General features: G+C 45.2%; 1 protein-coding gene across 1 annotated transcript; it reads right to left on the minus strand.

The window, feature by feature from the left end:
- Positions 1-11,852: 11,852 nt before the first annotated feature.
- Helt (helt bHLH transcription factor) lies at positions 11,853-13,393 on the minus strand. The gene is made up of 4 exons (XM_076913812.1): positions 13,334-13,393; positions 13,135-13,281; positions 12,835-12,931; positions 11,853-12,443 (listed from the first exon to the last, which is right to left on the minus strand). The coding sequence occupies exons 1-4, from the start codon at positions 13,391-13,393 to the stop codon at positions 11,950-11,952; spliced, it is 798 nt and encodes a 265-aa protein (XP_076769927.1). The 3' UTR covers positions 11,853-11,949.
- Between the last annotated feature and the right edge of the window lie 5,263 nt (positions 13,394-18,656).

Here is an 18,656-nt window from a genome sequence, read left to right on the forward strand (position 1 = left end):
AGCTAGAAGACCATATCCCACCCCACATTCAGGCAACAGGTTTTGGGATAGCCCCTGCTCCAGATCCACATGAAGACTAAGATGCATATCTGCTAAACCCCTTGTTTTACTAAAGAAGGAGTTAAGACCTGGAAAGCTGGTGACACTCTAACCTTCCTTGTCCTGACACTTAGTTGGATAATCTCTCTCCCCACCCCCACAAGCTCCCACGTTGAGTTACTGCTGTTCTGTCATCCCTTGAGAATGATCTCATCAGTTGTAACAATCATTTTGGGTTCCAGGAAAGTCTAGTATATTATAAAACCTAAACCAACATTTGTGTATATTTCTGAGACACCTTATTAAAAACCTGTTACTTAGGGATATTAATTAAAACCGGGTTACTTAGCAAATAAGTAAATTTTTTCTTTATTCCTCCCCAAAATAACTTAATACAATTTTCAAAATTTGACTATCAAAAGCTCTCAGGTAGTAGAAAAATAATTTGAAGATTTAGGCAAAGATGAACGTGATACGTTACACAGGAAGATGTCTGCGTCCTTTTTAAGAGGTGAAGAACCTCACTTTGTTTAAAGTCTTTTTGTAAGAGCATGCTGACTGACTTTTCTTAACGTTTCATTTCCTGTCTAAATGTACTCTTTATAAACAATAAATCAGCTCGTTTGAGAGAACAAATAAGAAAATCTTTTTTAAAAAATCGAACACCACAATTCATATTCACACATGATTAACGCATGTATTCACTTGGTGGCATTTATTGAAAACCCAGACTTCGCTATGCAGCAATGCCCATAATGCCCTAGGAATGGTCACAACAGAGAACCCGGAGGCATAAATACAGGTTGTGAGCATATTTCCAAGCCCTCACATGTCTAGCCTATTCCAACTTCCCATGTCCTGGCACACTTACAGCACAGTTACAGTCTAGCGGCAGGTTCGACGTTCATCCTGAACTAACGCGTTGGGAGATCTGCGGTCTAGAGGAAACACTGACCACAAAGACAAAACCCTGAACTTCATTGGATCTGTAAGACAACTGGGTGACCTTACCAAACAAACCCACTTTCCTGATGCTAAAATCAGCTCCCTGGGAGAGATGACAGCTGCTTCAAGACATGGGCTTTTCTACCTCCCTGTAGTTCCTGAATTCTTGTGGATCAGAACCTGAGCACAAGACCTTCCACACCCAGGGCAGCCCGGTGAGTGGCTCAGGTACTTGCTGGAGTGATCCAGGCTCCAGAGCTCCGTCTTTAGGCCTCTGAAGATAGGTGTTGATTCCTGGGTCCCAGGGTGGGGTTCAAAGTAGAAGAAGATTAGCAGGACATTGTCGCTTGTGACTTTTTCCAGACAGGAAATTCTCTTTCATCTCCATCACCGCACCCATGCCTAGCCTGACTTCTCACACTACTTCTGAAACTCGGAGCGTAACTCCTGCCTCCCATCACTCCGCCAATGAACAGGGATTGCATTTTCTATATCCTTTATTCTGTGACTTGCAGCTTAGTTTTACCAAAACACTTTCACTTCTTATTTTTAAACCTGTTTAGAAAATGTAGATACAGACGTTTTAAAGTTAAGTTAGCACACAACCTATTTCAACACATGAGAAATACTTCAGAATCGGGATCGGTGATGAGATCTGGGGAACCCAGGGATGAATTGCATGTGAGAGGTGAGGCAGGTGTTTAAACACAGCAGCAGCAGCAGCAGCAGCAGCAGCAGCAGCAGCAGCAGCAGCAGCAGCAGCAGCAGCAGCAGCAGCAGCAGCAGCAGCAAAAGAATCTCTGAGAGATGGGCATGTGGGTGTGAGTGACTAGTTGTATCGCTTTTATTACAAACTCTATCTTATCCATCTTCTTCTCTCATTAGAGTTTTCGTTTTCTAGTTTGCCTTTCTCCCTTCTCTTTGGGGTCCTCCTTTAACTTTATACTTTATGCAGTGTTAGGAAGTGGGAGGGAGAATGATTTAACAGCGACGCAAAACCTCACGAGCGCCCCCTGCTGCTTCTCGGCTGCCTATACAAGTCACTGACATTCGAATTCACAGAAGCACACGTTCCAAAGGGTGCTACAGAAGCCCTTGTGGGTTTGCTTGATCTAAGCTGCAGACTCCTTCGTTGTGGAGGTTCAGACGCGAGGGGGAGGGGAGTATCAGCGTTTTATCTGAACTATTGCTTAAATAAATAGCTGATAAAGAATAAAGTCACTTGGGAGGCAGAGGCAGGCGGAATTCTGAGTTCGAGGCCAGCCTGGTCTACAGAGTGAGTTCCAGGACAGCCAGGGCTACACAGAGAAACCCTGTCTCGAAAAACCAAAAAAATAAAAAATAAAAATAAATAAAGTCAAACAAGTTCACCGGGCCTGAAGTGGAATGACAACAATGTTGAAGATGTGTTTCTAATTAGTTAATTGTTTTTCGTTAAAGAGTTAGAAAAACGTTATATATATAATTCCATTGTAGCATTTACGTTGTATTTGCTCTATTTTTCTCAAAAATCTTAAAATTACATGTGTGTGTGTATATAGAGAGAGTTAGTTAAAAATGAAAGTAGAAAAAAAAAGAAAGTAGTTCTTGAATATGACACCAAAAATCCAATTAATAAAAGAAAAAGACAGGCAAAGAGAATTTTATCACTAGAGTGAAAACGATCGATAGAATAGAGAAAACATTTACAAGTCATGTATCTGGCTAAGCGTTGGTACTTGGGATATTAATAGCTATAGCTCCAATGATACACAAATAATGGCTAAGTACATGGAAACATCCATTGAATATTGATGTGCACGGGAAAAATGCAAGCCAAACTGCATGAGGTTTGATACCACACACATTAGAATCAATATTTTAAAAACAACAGAAAAATAACTGTTGGCAAGGATGGAGAAAAAAATGGAATTCTCTTTGTTGCTGGTGTGAATATAATGTGGTGTAGCTCCCATGGAAACTAGAATGGATGGATCCTCAAAAATGTAAACCCAGAATTACTCATCTGATCCAGCAACCACACTCTGGACACACACTCAAAATCACTGAGAGCAGAGATCCGAGCAGTTGCTCCTACAGTAATGTTTACAGCAGCGTCAATAACGGCAGCATTAATAACATTAACCCAAATGACATGCAGTCAGTCCCTCTTTCAGTAGAGGACTACATGCACACAGTGTATAATATCCATACTGTGAAATACTATTCAGCCTTAAAATGAAGTAAATTCTGACACATTAACACCTAGAGGAAACTTGAACATACCACACCTGTTGTCAAAAAGTGATGGATCTACTTAAATGAAGTACCCAGGATAGTCAGGTTTATAGAGCCAGAAAGTGGAATCATGTTTATTGATATCTAGTGGGAGAAAGAACACATATTAGGTGTACAAAAACTGCTTCAAAGTGGACATTTACTTCTTTAATGTCTATTTACTGTTTAACATTGAATAGTGCACTGTTTCTTCACACTTATAATTGTATCTGTTTTTCTCACACCAAATCCTTCATTCCTAAGACTTTAACAAAATTTCCTCATTTGTTTTTGTTCATAATATATATAAAATTGTCGTTGACCTACAATACATATGCTAACAATGAAGGACATGATGACTATTTTCTTTAAACGCATCTAAGCATTTACAGATACAAAGTTACACTCTAGAGAACAAGAAGGCAAGAGACCAGTGGATGTAACAATGTAATGTCTTAAAGAAGCCGAGGGATGCTGAATTGGATGCTGCCCAAAAAGACAGCACGTGTTTTTAAATGAGAGAGACAAAAACTAAACTGTATGTCAAAGAGTCATTTGGATGTTAAAATTAGTTTTCAGCACAGGGAAAAGATTACTATAAACCAGAGACAGGGTACTTATTTAGGAGGGCTATGTGGTTGGGGTGAGGCTACACAGAAATAGCAACCTTCTCTTTTATTTGCTCTGTGAGGTTTTTCTAGGTCTTCCTTTTGTTTGAATAACAAAAGATTCCATGTTTAAGTATCTAAATCTTTTTTGAAACGTGGTCTCATCAGTCCAGGATGACCTTGAATTTCTACACTTCCTGTCACCATCTCCAGAGTGCTGGGATTGAGGCAGTGTGAACCGTGCCTGGTTTTTATGCAGTGATAGGGATCAAATCCAGGACTCCACACAAGAACTCTGACAACCAAACTATGTTCCCAGCCATCAGATGTTGACTTCTTAGGCATTTATTTTCTTGATTTGCCTGCCTACCATGCCCGATCTTGTCCTACAGCTCAGTGTTGCAATTTGCTTTATATCTGGTCTTCATTGTTAGGTATGCGTAATTTACATTCCTAAAATCATTGTTAGTCATTTCCATGTCAAACATGAGCTTGCTCAAGGTTGATTTCAGTGGCTGCCTAAAGGCTTTTCACCTGTGGCAAGGTTCTGGGTTATGCCCGCTCCAAGAGATGGTCTCTGCCATTTGTTTTCAAGTTTAGAAATATGTGTGTGTGTTGTTTTAATTACATAGTATGTTCAAATACAAAAAAGCTAAGAGATTGTACTTTATGTTGTATGTACATTGAGATTCAGCTGTTCCATGTTGAAGTCATGGCGAATCATAGTTTTACACAAGGCAGACTCTGTATTAAAAAACAGTCTAAGAAAGTGTATGAATACTATGCAGAAGGGAGCACAGTGGACTGGCAAGCAACAGACCCTAGTTCAAATTAAAACTCTTCCGTGACCTAGTCACCATCTTTAGATCAGCTCTCCGAGTCAGCCATCATGAGCACAGTGCAGGTAATAAAATCCACGTCAAGGGCTCTTGTGAGATAAATGAACTGCTGATGGTTGACAGCCCCAAACAATGTGCTGGGTTGAGATGGCATTGAGACCATCTCAGAGGGTGTTGGTTCCTCCTTACTCTCAGCTCTACCAAGGCCTCCTTAAGAAGCGTTTGTAGCATGCAAATGCATCTCGACAGTAACGCCCGTTGCTCTTAGCTGATTCTTCTGGTCTCTCCTATGATTTTTAAACCTAACCCAGCTATTGTCCATGTATACACTGACTGAAAACCTACATGCTCACACACACACACACACACACACACACACACACACACACACACACACACGGCTCTCTGAAGCCTATACTGCTCAGTGCACACAGGCCTGGAGGTTGATCTCCAATCTTAACTGTAAAAACTACAGGTTCTGGTTGATACTGACCCAATGTACAAAACTCATCTCCTCCTCTGTACTCAGAACCATTTTAGAGCTAGATAAAAGTGTTAAGGAGAAAAAAAAAAAAAAAAACACCCAAATGTCCATTTTGTGATTTGGTACAGGATAAAATTCAACAAATGGGGACAGTGGGCTTGAAGCAATTCATTTCAGAATCAAACTTATATATTCATTAAAAGCACAGTAGAAGCTACAGTATTATACGATGCCTAGTGAAGAATATTTGCTTGGCTGTTGGCAGATTGACACCTAAGATGAGCAGGTGTAGGAGGCAAGTGAAGTCCTGTGGAGATGTTTACTGCTTCACATGGGCGTGGCCTTGCCAAGGACCACATTGTCTCAAAGACACAAAAGTGACAAAGCCTGCCTCAGGTATGGCTCACGGGGAGGGGGGGGGGGATAGCAAAGCCCTCCTATGGTTCTGTGTGTGGATGGTGACTGTGTGTACAAAATGTCCACCAAAACTTTGTCCTCCTGGATGTTTACTGCCTGAAGATTCCTTCCCTACAGAGACTGCTCCTACGAAGATCAGGTGGACTCTATGCTCTGGTGGACTCACACCAGCAGCCTGGCAATTCAGTATGTTTACTATCTACTGTTGGTTATAAACCACTAAGGTAGGCTGAGTATGTATAGCTGAGTCCTGTTAGCTAGCCTCAGTATGAGGTCTCTGTGGGGGAGCAGTCTCAGGGGGCAGTTATCTGGGCAGAGCAAGCTGTAGTTGATAGAGCAATCATCTGTTTTAGCTAAAGGTCATGGTACCCCAAGGCCTGTGTGTGGGCCAGGGGAAGGGCCGCCATTCCATAAGGCTGAGACTTTGTAGTCCTTGACAGGGCTGTGCTCCTGCAAATAATACACGTTCACTCAGGACTGCATTGCTCTTCACAGATATGCACTGTATAGGTGTATTCAAAATGTCATGTTTGTGAACATAAATATGTAAATTACTATGCATCAATCAAAAATATTTAGAAGTATCAGTGATGATGGCCATATCAACTACCATGACTAATCATTATACAATGTATACATTTATTGAAATGCCACACAATATTCTGTATTCATGTAGAATTCTTTTTAAAGATTGATTATTTATTTATTTATTTATTTATTTATTTTATGTATGCCAGTACACTGTTGCTCTCTTCAGACACACCAGAAGAGGGCATCACATCCCATTACAGATGGTTGTGAGCCACCATGTGGTTGCTGGGAATTGAACTCAGGACCTCTGGAAGAGCAGTCAGTGCTCTTACCCACTGAGCCATCTCTCCAATTTCATATAGAATTTTATGTATAAAATATGTAAGAAAAAAATGGAGAAAAAAAATTTTGAGATAGGGTTGGATAGCCTTGGATGTCTTGGAACGTAGACCAATCTGGGCTCGAACTCAGAAACTGATCTGTCTCTGCCTCTGAGTGCATTAAAAACTATGTGCTACCACATCCAGCAGAAAAAAAATATTTGTAAGGGATGAGAAGTGGCACTCTAAATTTGCTAGCGGCTTTTACCAGTTCTTCCTTAAAAAAGAGCTTCCACCCTTTAGAATTTGTGTACAACCATAGCCCAGAGATTCTTTGTGAGGTAGCTTTCAGACTCTTACCCTAGGTTTCCCTAAACAAATAAAAGTGTTGTTAAACAGAAATGGGCCTAAAGACTTGCTTCACTATTTGTATGAACATTTTGTTACTTAGTTTGAGGTCACCCTAGGGTTCTGATTCTTTGGAGGGAGAAAGAAACGGGACAGTACGTGGCCAGCTGTATGGACAATCTACTGTGTACTGTGCAGAAGAATCGCCTATTAATTAAAAAAAAATCTAATGGTCAATAAACTGAGGCAGGATTAGAAGGTGGGACTTCCAGCTGGGACTTCTGGCTGAGAGAGTCAGGAGTGGAGGCTTTCAACTGGAAGGCAGAATGGAAGGTCAGAAGACAAGAGGAAACCAGCCACATAGCCGAATTCAGGTTAGAATAAAAGGGATAACAAATTAAGAGTTAATTGGAGGGCTGGAGAGATGGCTCAGCAGTTTAGAGCAGTGACTGCTCTTCCAGAGGTCCTGAGTTCAAGTCCTAGCAACCACATGGTGGCTCACAACCATCTGTAATGGTCTGATGCCTTCTTCTGGTGTGTCTGAAGACAGCTACAGTGTACTCATATACATAAAACAAATGCATAAAGCCTTTTAAAAAATAGTTAGCTGGGCAATTAGCCTAGCTTATAACCTAGGCATTTGTAAATAAATTAAGCCTCTGAATTTTTATTCTGGTACAGGGGCATAGGTGGAAAAGCCAGTGGCAATAGCTAACATCTATTGACTATCGACTATATTTGTAATGCTGTCCAGAGCATTTTGAATATACTAAGTCTCTTAATCTTGATAGCAATCCTGTTAGTTACTTTTGTGCCTCTGTGACCACAATAGAGGGCAGAAGCAACTTAAGAGGGGTAAGATTTAGTTCAGCTCACTGTTGCAGAGGGCTCCCCACATTGTGGCAGGAGGGTAGGGCAGGGCAGAGGTGCTTGAGACATGACCACAAGAGAGTGTGACTGCAGCTGTTCACATCACCGTAGACCAGGAAACAGAGCACAAGATAACAAGAAGGGGAGGTTACCATATCCCAAAGACCCGCCCCCAGTAACCCATCTCTTATATTTTGGGTTGTGAGCCTAGCCTTTAACGGCTGAGCCATCTCTCCAACCCATGAGGCCATCTTTGAAAGGTTCCACAGTCTTCCAAAACAAAAACAGTAACCCCACTGAGGTCTGGGTGTGTGTACAAAATATGAGTCCTGGACTGCCTTTCAGATTCAAGTTATAGCAGCAATATGATGAGAGATGCATGTTGAGTATTCCATGCTGCAGATCACGCAACAGACACGTAACAGACATACAGCCTAAACATCCTATTAAAACCATAGTCCTGTGCAAATGCAGAGACTGGCTCCAGACAGTAGACTCTGAGTACCTAATGAGCAGAGATAAGGGACAAGTCTGGGTCGGTTCAGCCTTGTAGCTGTTCCATGCAAACGGACAGGATCCCAGGAGGCTAGCTCTGAACCTGAGTCCTGGGGTTGCCATCTGTGTCTAAGCCTACAGGAAGAGCTAACTACGTTAACCAAGCAAGGCAGGCGTTGTCTCCTACAGTCAGAACACAGGTAAGAGAAAACCCAGAGCAATTAGTTGCCCTATCTGATAACCTTCAGTGTGCATGTAGACTATCCCACAGATGCCTAGGTGGATGTACAAGTGAGACATTGGAGAGGTTCTGGTTCAGAATTCTAAGAGCTTGAGCTCTGCCAGGCCGTTCATTCTTTCGGTTGTTCCACAAATACTTATTAAGGTCTTAACACATGGACAATACACACACACAGTCTTCTTGGTGTATGACTCTGTACAGACATCCATTACCAGTGTCTAAAAATTTTCTATCAACTTCCCTAGTTGTTTCCTGCTGCATGTTGTGAGTGCCCGAGTTACTTATGTTATGGTATCATCTATTCATCTATCATCTATCTATCTATCTATCTATCTATCTATCTATCTATCTATCTATCTAACTATCTATCTTAAATGTCTATCTATCATCTATCTATCTGTGTTCTATCATCTATCAACTGACTAACTTACTATTTATTCTTTTATTTTGGCTTGCTATATACGTCATAATCTCACTCATTCAAAACCCAAACAAGAGAAGTCCCTATCTTTGTGGACATTTCCTTCACCTTTCTTTCCTGGCATCTAGCAGCCCAGACTAGAGGGGCTCCCCCACTATACATGGGGCTGTCTTTGTTCAATAACGCTTGGAAGCACAAGTGAGCTCTGTATTTACCACCCTTTCTGCAGGGTGGCTGGGGCGCCTTGTGCAGCCACAGGACCGCCCAAAGCACCAGCCATGAGCTTTGTTCCTGGAGCCTCTGGAGAAAAACCTTTGATTTCATGGGGATGATTATATTTATTCTTGCCCACTCAAGGATGAAGCCCAAGGAACAAGAGGTTCCCCCTTTCAGAGGGTCACAATGGCTTACCTCCAGCCAAACCCACAGGGTTTTTTTTTTTTTTTTTCTGAGTTTGGTTGGGCCTCTCTTGGAAGCGATTACTATACAACTTACTTAAAGAAAGAGTAGAAGGAGTGAGCTAAGAAACTCAGACAGAGGGGGGTAGAGTTGGAAGGGGAGGTTCTGCAGTACAGAAGCTGGGGGGGAGTATGTGACCAGAAAAAGAAGTGAGATGGGGCGTCCTAAAGTCACCACGCAATGGGAATTCATTGGACTTTGTAGTGATGTTTTTAGCCTATTGCAAAGATACAATATTCCACAGTTGACTTTTGGAGAAGCTAAAGAATTAGGGACTTTGCATGAAATTTTCAAAAAAAAATAACACACACACACACACACACACACACACAGAGAGAGAGAGAGAGAGAGAGAGAGAGAGAGAGAGAGAGAGAAAGACTTTTATCCTAAAGTCATTGTAAATCCAAAGCAGGCTTTTATCCTCCACAGTTAAATAAGAAGGAAAGAAAAAAATCTCGAATACCAACATTTGAGGTACAAAGACTGTCATGGACCAGTGGAAGTTTGCAAAATTATATGTAAATGACTCTCTCTCTCCTTTTTAAAAACCGCGGTGGCCCTATGGCACTCCCAAAGCTAATCCTAAAGAGAAAATCTACTTAGCAAAAGAAAGTTTTGTCTAATTTGGTTAACAGTTGAGAAGTGACAAAAATGTTGAATATATTAATAATTTATATTTCCAGGGTAACACTATATCTTTAATGCTTCACTGCCAAGGGAAATTCAGAGCGGCTTAATGCCGGAGGCAAGGGGGGGGGGCATTTGAAAGACCTTCTTCATATTCCGTATTCAGCACTGTTGAAAATGGGTGTAAGACATGCGCTGCAAGAATGGACACCATCCATTCTCGTATTTCTGCATAATTTGTTTTTATCCATATTGCCCCGTGTGCACTTGCTGCCCAGGGAGGCCTGCTCCTTCCCTACAAGTGTGCACGCTCCAGCTCTTACCAGCTCAAAAGGAAGAAGATGGTTCATGTGTCATAGATGAATCACTTTAAAAATCTCTTGTATGCAAGATCCTTACTAAAAAGTACAGATTTGTCCCCCACCCCATCCCCCGTTATATTTATGTCACAAGTTACAGGGCAAGGGCCATGTAATGAAGGGCTTTGTTTGTTTGCCTCTGTGTAATGAAGTTTGATGGTTTACAAATTGCCGGTCATCTCATTCCTTGACCTTGGTAAACAGAGTAGGAGAGTAGGTCAGGGCTCTCTTAAACCCTGTCTTCTAGAGGGAATAAGTCAATTTACTGTTCTCCAGCTAATGGGGGGGGGGGGGAGTCACCTTGCCTTTCTTCAGCTAAATGACTTAGAAACTGAAAAACACTGCTACATAATAACAAATTACTTGTTAAAAGGGCACCAATTTTAACAGGACCAATATTTAAAGGGAAAAAATAATGGTGGAAAAAAATCAATTTCCACTATTTCACCTGATTAGATGCTTTATTTTACCTGCTGATATTAACACAGAATGGAAGTCCATTCTGCTATTTGGAGCTTAGAAAAGCGGGAGGGCGGTCTCTTTACTAGCTTAAACGTTAACATTATGTCTCACGTCCTCTGGAAGTGAAACCCGTGATCCCTTGAAAAATCACAACCTCCTGAAAAACTGTAAATACGTGAAAAATCACCAGCCTCGCCCTCCCTAGACACGACCTTTCTCACCGGGATCTGCACAGAAGGAGATTAAAAGCAAAATTTTTATCCTAGGGAGGGACTGAGCCTTTCTCTGCAGACCTGAGAACTCCAACAGAGGATCCCGCTTTTGGATCTAGTGTCAGAGTCAGCAGGCAGTCCCTGGAGAAAGGAGGGGGGAGGGGTCACATCTTCCAATCAGATATGAGCTGGCATCTGCCAGGGTCGTCTAGAGCCATGGAGAGGAGTTGATTTGTGCTTAACAAGGGGTCCCGGACCCCTCTGATGTCCAATGATTGTCATCGGAAGAAAAAAAAAAAAAACAATGGTCTAAGTAGAAAACAATTTCGAAGACAACTTAGAACTTATTTGTTTTTTTAAATAGAGATATATTGAGGCCATGACCTCAGCTATTCATTAGGTTGGCCTGAGCTTTGCGCTTTCCCAGACCAGTGAGAGGCTGTCTGAAGTAGGAAGGGCCTCCCAGGTCCCAGCTAGTAAATGAGAGCTCAAACTATCCTTGGGGTTGTTCTTCTGATTTGCATGTTCTGAGAACCTAAGGCCAGGTTCCAGATTTCTGCAGTCTCAGAGGCAAAGGACCAGGATACAAGAGAGGAAGGGGCGGGCTTGAACACTCCAGGAGCCTAGCCTCCTACCGCTAAGAGACACCTCTAATATCTGCTTACGTTTCCATTTTGTCTCCTAGGACTGCGCAAAGATCCTCGCTCCTCAGCCAAATTACTGACTACCCTCACCTGGGCTCCTGGCAGCCTTAGGATTCCTTGTAAGACATTTAGAGTGGGATGGTTTGTGGGTGAGCAGAAGATAACAAAGAACTCCATTTCTTTAGCACAAAATATTTATTGGTCTTTAGCACAAAAATATTTATTGGTAGGGGAAGTCCTTCAGAAGGCGATTTCGCTCCTGACGCTCTCCCATCCAGTTCTTGTTAGTACACTATTTACACATGTACAACATATATACATCGTCTCAAGCCGCCACCAAATCGCAAAGTAATCTAGGCCAATGAGTGAGTGTCAGAGCACCGGAGGGTGCTGGGGCGTGTGCAGGTTGAGGGCGTTGGGGTGGCCATGGCCGATCAGATTGAGGTAATGCCGGTCCAGACCCTGCATCGGAGCCAAGAAGGGGCTGTGCTGCTGTGCGGGGCTGGGGAGAGGTACCGTCGCGCTGGACAAGTAAGGCAGTGCTGGGCTGCGGGCCGCTCCAGGAGGCCAAGGGAATGACCCTGGGGTAGCCCCCTGCGGGAACACTGTGGCTTCGCCTGGACTGTGGCCTGGGAACTCTGGGCCGACTGGATGCAGCTGATAGGAGAAATCCGGCTCCGGGAGCGAGAGCGGTGAGAAGGTGGGCTCGGCGCCCAAGCGGGCCTTGGATTGCAAGAAGGCTAGGATGCGCGCGTACTTTGTGTCTTTGGTCTCCATCCGCTCCACAGTGGTGAGGTAGTGCACCAGGTTCTTCATGCACTCGTGGTAACCATAGTGGAAGTAGTTGGCAAACTCTGCTAGAAGCTCTGCTGGGGTGGCAAAAAATAAAAATTAAATAGTAGGAAGAAGGGAAAAAAAAGAGAATACCCCCCACCTCTAGAACGGCGCAGGGAATCTTTATAGGGTTTTGGCTGGATTCTCACTTGAAGCTGGCATTCTCTACTCAGAAGTCTAGAAATTGGAAAAGCAGTGATCTTGTATCTCTAAGAGCCTGACTACATCCCATACTCCGCCACCCCACACCTGTGAGGAGCAATAGACCTGCATCTTTGAATGCTCATCCTTGGCACTTAGCAGGTGCATTTTCAGAAGCCAAGCAGTGGTACCCTCTGGCGGCTTCCCGCTCCGGGACCCCAGGTCCCCGCGTGCCACACGCTTCCCGGTCAGGATTCCTTTGCGTGAATCAACAACGCCCACCTTTTTCCCTTCCCCGAGGAAAATCTGCGGAATGCAAAGCTCTGAGGTACTGAACTGTCATCTCCAGGATTTCCGCCTTCTCCAGTTTCCCGGAACTCTGTAAAAGAAGACAGGAACCTAGCGGCGGCCCACCCACAGCAGACCCACGAAGATGCTCTCTGTCTTCTGCAGAGGACCAGCCAGGAAGATGCTGGCGCCAGAGAGGCTACTACGGCTCAAGTGAGTGAGGCGAGTTCTCTTAGCCCATCAGCGTCTGCAGAGACCTTGGGACTCCGCAGAGCCCAGTACCGCAAACGTTACCTGTTTCGCCAGGGCCATGGGAACTGTCTTGCCCAGCTCGTTCAAGCAGCGGTTAATTCGGTCCCTCCTTCGCTTTTCTATCACTTTATGAGAAACCGGGGTTCTCTGTAAACAGAAAGTTTTACATTTAAGATGGCTTTGCCCAAGGAATCATCCAAGGCAAAGCCTGTGTGCTACAAAGATTCACCAATTCGCCTACCCGAAGAGACCCCTGCCCCGCCATACTAGACGAAGAGAGCTCTGTGTCCCCGGAGCCCATGCTGGCGCGCTTGCCTTTCAGCTTCCCTGAACATCCCTGCCACCACCAAGCTAAGTGCCAGGGCTTTGGGAGGTGGCCACCAGCTTCCCAGCGTGAGCTCTCCCCAATCAAGGACTGTCCTTTCTGTCTCTGTCCCCTTTCCAATCCACTTTGGATTTCTCCACACTTAAAATCTTGGGCGGCACATCTTAGTCATCTATCCAGCCAGATGTCAGGTTGGCGAGTCACACTCTTCCACTACCAGAGCGCAAGGAACTCACTTTGCGTTCCTTGAGCCTGTCAGACATTCTGGTGTGTGTGCGCGCGCGCCCTCGGCAGAGGCGGTGGCGCGAGACACTCGTCCACGGTCCACCTCGTGTGCCTCTTCAAGTGTTCCAGGTAGACTGTAGCCTCCCAGGTCCGAGGGGGCTCCCTTTATAAAGCAGCCATCTAGGACTGCAAGTGCATTCTCACGAGCTGAATTATTCCATAGGATTAGGGATTCTGCGTTTGGAGCATGTATGCATTCAAGGTCAGTTTTAAAGAAGTTAAGAAAAAAAAATTTAGCAGCCGAGGGGGGCGAGGTGGGGGCAGATCAGCTTTGTTAATCCACGTGGCTCTTCAAAGGACACGTGATCCGTCCAGGAATAACATTTGCATGGCAACAGGCACCTCGGAGAAGAGGAGGCGAGAAACTGGAACCGGCGGACCAGCGAGCGCCTGCACTCTTAGCCGGCGCAGAGCGCAGGGGCGCAGTGGCTGCGGGCACCGGGGGGCGAGGACCCTCACAAAACAGTGTCGCTTCCTTTAGTCCCACCGCTGAGTCTCACACGATCGCCTGTTTACAAATCCCAGCAAGCCCGCGGTCCCAGCGCCGAGTGCGTTTTAAAGCCTGTCCAGAGTCATTAAAGTAATTAAGTAAGCCTTTAATAGGCTGTTCCGCCGGGTTCAAGGGAGAGCTCCTGGAGACGGAGGCGCCCCGTTTGTTCCCAGGCTTTTCTCACACGACTTGGTGACACGTCCGTCTCCCCCCTTTTTGTTTACACCGCTTTATTTGTCCGGACATCCCGGCAGGTGTGGGGCTGCGGCTGGCACACGAGGCTCCCGCCTCGCTTCGCCCCTCCCGCGGGCCTTTGGCACGCGACTCTCCCCCCCTAGTCCCTGACCAAGTCGTCTGCTTTCTTTTCTCCTCCCCCCGCCCCCCGGCTCTCTCTTCGCGGGGGGAAGAGGCTCAATTTGTAGCCTATTATCCTATAGGAAAATGTCCATTGAAAAGTATGAATAGTTTCATTGGGCTAAATTTTAATAATGCCAAGGGTGGGGTGGAGGAGAGACAGGCGTGTGTGTGTGTGTGTGTGTGTGTGTGTGTGTGTGTGAGGGGGTGGGAGTGGGAGGATTGAGGGGCAACAGAGGAGAGTGGGCCGAGAAGAAAAGAGGGAATGCAGCTGGCCCAGGCGAGCATTATGCGCCGTCACCTGCATGAGGGGGCGCCTACAGACCCCTATTCATTTGCCTAATTTTGGTCAATTTAACAAACTTCAGGAGAAATTATTGTGGCTTTGTCAGGGAGGGTGAAGCCTTCTGATCGAATTAACAGCATGTTTTGATCCGGTAAATGTCATTAGAAAGGGAGAAACAATCGCGCTTAGAGGGCTCTGGGTAATGCGCCCAAGTGGAGACGCCAAAGCGCACGGCTCACAAAGGGAGCAAGTAGCTGCCACAGGGAACTTTTGTACCCGCCCATCGCCCAAGTTTTGACACAAAAAGGCATTATTTCATACTTGAATACGTTTAATCCAACGATTGTCTATTTTTTGCAAACATATTTTCACAGCATTGTTAACTTTTTATGTCCCCCTCTCGCGGGCGCCTTTTCTTAACGTTTGGGGGCGGGAGAGCGCAGACACTTTGGGCATCAATATTTGTCACTGAAAAGGGCCCCGTGAAGTTAGGGAATTTGATCTCTTTTTTATGGTTTTAGAAAGCGAAATATCGGGGGTGGGAGGAGGAGGAGGGAGGGAGGGAAGAGACGTACAGAAACCCAGAAGGAAATTTGCTGGACAGGCCCAAAGGGAAGGAGGGGGTGGTGGCTCCTGGGAACTCTCGCCCGCTGCGCCTTTGCCAGGAGCTTGCGCCACAGCCCCAGGCGTCCACCCACCAACCTCTCATTTGCCGCCTCTGGGCGTGGGGGTGGGAACTCGAGGGGGTGAGCTTTCCTGCATATAAAAACAATAAAAATGACCTTTGCTTTATGACTTATTCCAGAGCCACCAAGTTCTCATCTGTTTCCAATCTTTCTCATCTGGGAACAAGGAAAACCTCCCTTCAAGTGTCTCCTTAGTCTTTTGCCCCACACCGCGGAGTAAATTCTCTCTCCTCTGCTAGACAACAGCAGGCCCCGAGGTTTATCCCTTTGGAGAGCGCCAGTCCTTTGTCAGAGGCAGGTAGAGTGGGTCCCTGCTTGCAGGCAACACCTGGCAAGCTCCAGGGCGCAAAGCCAGACTTGAGACGCAGGACCCCTGGAAAGCAGCCACCAACCTTCCAGTGCCTGGAGGGTGTGGAATCCTTCTGCACTGAGCACACTAGGGTGCCCCGGTCTTGCTTCCGGGTTTTTGTTTGTTTGTTTGTTTTGTTTTGTTTTTCGAGGTACTTCTCACCAGATTGGACAGGACCCACACTTTCTTGCAAGTTGCTCTGCCAGCCGCGTGCTCTCTTAGGGGTTGTCAGCCTTCGTATATTCACTCGTACACAAGGGGATTAAACAGGAATCCTGGTCGTCCAAATCAGCTAACTTGAATGGGTAAAAGGGAGCTCGGACTTCGCGCCCCCTCCCTCCTCCTTTTTTTTTTTTTTTTTTTTTTTTTTTTTTTTTTTTTTTGCCAGCGGACTTGGAGTTGATCCTCTTACTGTTGGTGTTAACTGCAGCTGCAGGCACGTTCCTCAAGCCAAATTTCATCCCACACAAACTGTTTAATTTTCCTGGTTTTATGGCAGCCAGACTGTTTGCCCAGAACTAATAGTTCCTTCTTGGGGGTGGTTGAGCTGGGGGTGGTGCGGGGTGAACAGATGCAGACCTGGAGTACTGGGCGCAGGTTTGCCCTGTCCTTTGAGGTTGCAGCAGTAAGGAAGAGAGCCGAAGGTCTCTTCTTCTCACAGGGGAACAGAATTTCCTTTTTTTTTTCTCTCTCTCTTCCTTGCAGCGTGTCTCAACCACACCCCCCAGGAGGAAAGGGTGCCTTACTAGATAATGCTTTTTACTCTCTATTTTTGGGGTGCTGATCAAGGCTCCCTGGATCTCGGGGCGATTTCCATTCACTATGAGAGGCAAGTGGTGAAGATGCAGAGCCTGCTCATACACCAACTGCACTTCTGTCCTCAGAGCCAGACACTAAAGCAGGGGAAAAGAGCCTGTGCCTCAGTTTTCCTCTTCTGTAAAATGGGGATAACATTGTGTCTGTTATATGCTACAAGGCTGACACTGGGGTGAAATAAGGGACTAGAGACAAGGCATTCAAAGAGGCCTAACTACGCCATTCATTTTTTATCTTTGCCAGCAGCGGTTCTTCTGCGGCGATGGTTTAGCTTTCCGATCACTTCACAGTGAAGTCCTCCTCCTCCTCCTCCTCCTCCTCCTCCTCCTCCTCCTCCTCCTCCTCCTCCTCCTCCTCCTCCTCCTCCTCCTCCTCCTCCTCCTCCCTCTTCAAAGCATTGCTCTCCCTAGGAAAAGTTTGTTACATTTAACACCAATTAGGTGAATTAATGTGGGGGAGGGGGCTTTGGGCTCTCCTCTCACTGTGAGACTGGGATGGGGGAGGAGCTCCAAGAGCAGAAACCTTTCAACATAGTTGTCACTCAGGGAGCCAGGAGCCCGGTATCCAGCTGAGAATCGCGGGCATCTGCTGAGATGGGCAGAGGAATTAGTCAGAGGGTACTTGCTCACTCACTGTGAGAGACAGGGAAGGAAGGCTCAAGAGGTCTGTTAATGTACATTGCAGCGACTGTGGTTGGTGTTGATGCATTGTATATTTGAAAATATTAGGGTGGCAAACGCCTTTAATCCCAGCACTTGGGAGTCAGAGGCAGGTGGATTTCTGAGTTTGAGGCCAGCCTGGTCTACAGAGTGAGTTCCAGGGCTACACAGAGAAACCCTGTCTTGAAAAACCAAAAAGGAAAAAAAAATATAGTTGGGGGTCACCACAACATGAGGGACTGTATTAAAGGAATTGAGGAAGGTTGAGAACCTGTGCTAGTGAATATTAAATGTTCACATCACAGGATTATTATAGCTACAGATGCAATGCATTGTTAATTACATCGACCAATATTGTGTATAGACAGCTGGCTGTATCTGAGGATTCTATATTCAACTGTGGGTTGGGTTAAAGACAGTGGGCATGGGATGTGGCCACACTGAGCATGTCTGAAGACTTATTTTGTTGGGTGGTTATTTCATGAGCGATCTAATGTAGCATCCATTTATACAGTGTTATATACTGTGTTGGGTAGTATAAGAAGTATAGAGATGACTTAATGTATACAGGAGTGCAGCAACGAGCAAGGAAGAGCAAGATGGGGGTGGGGAATGAAGGAAGGCAGGGAGTGGAGGGGGCAATAAGAATAAAATATGACACCCATGTATGAAAATGCCTGGCTGGAGAGATGGCTCAGCGGTTAAGAGCACTGACTGCTCTTCCAGAGGTTCTGAGTTCAAATCCCAGCAACCACATCGTGGCTTACAACTATCTGTAATGGGGTCCGATGCCCTCTTCTGGTATGTCTGAAGACAACTACAGTGTACTCATATACATTAAATAAATAAATAAATATTAAAAGAGAGAAAATGTTATAATGAAATCCCGCACTCCACGTACTAACTTTTAACAACAAACAGAGAGTGCTGGCATAGTATGCAAGAAGCCCTGGGTTTGATCCCACACAAATGGTTCACTAGCCTAGCATCCCAGCGCTCAGAGGGGAAACATGAAGACTGGGAGTTCGAGGTCATCCTCAGCTACATAGGGGGTTCGAGGTCAGCCTAGGGTACTTAAGATCCGACTTTCTGAAATAATAAAATATGCACCAGATTTACAAATACTATGTGATTTTATGTAAGAGGACTTGAGCTTTGGGGATTTTGGTTTCTAGGATGTCCTGGAACCAATGCCCCATGAATGAGAGGCTTATTCATCAGGGTTTATTTATGGCTTGTTTCCAAGAATCAATAGGATCAGAGTGCTGTGCCTCCAGGTAAGGAGAGGGTGGGACCGTTAAGAGGTGGAGCTCA

This window comes from Arvicanthis niloticus, chromosome 16, assembly GCF_011762505.2.
Source record: "Arvicanthis niloticus isolate mArvNil1 chromosome 16, mArvNil1.pat.X, whole genome shotgun sequence".
Taxonomy (NCBI): domain Eukaryota; kingdom Metazoa; phylum Chordata; class Mammalia; order Rodentia; family Muridae; genus Arvicanthis; species Arvicanthis niloticus.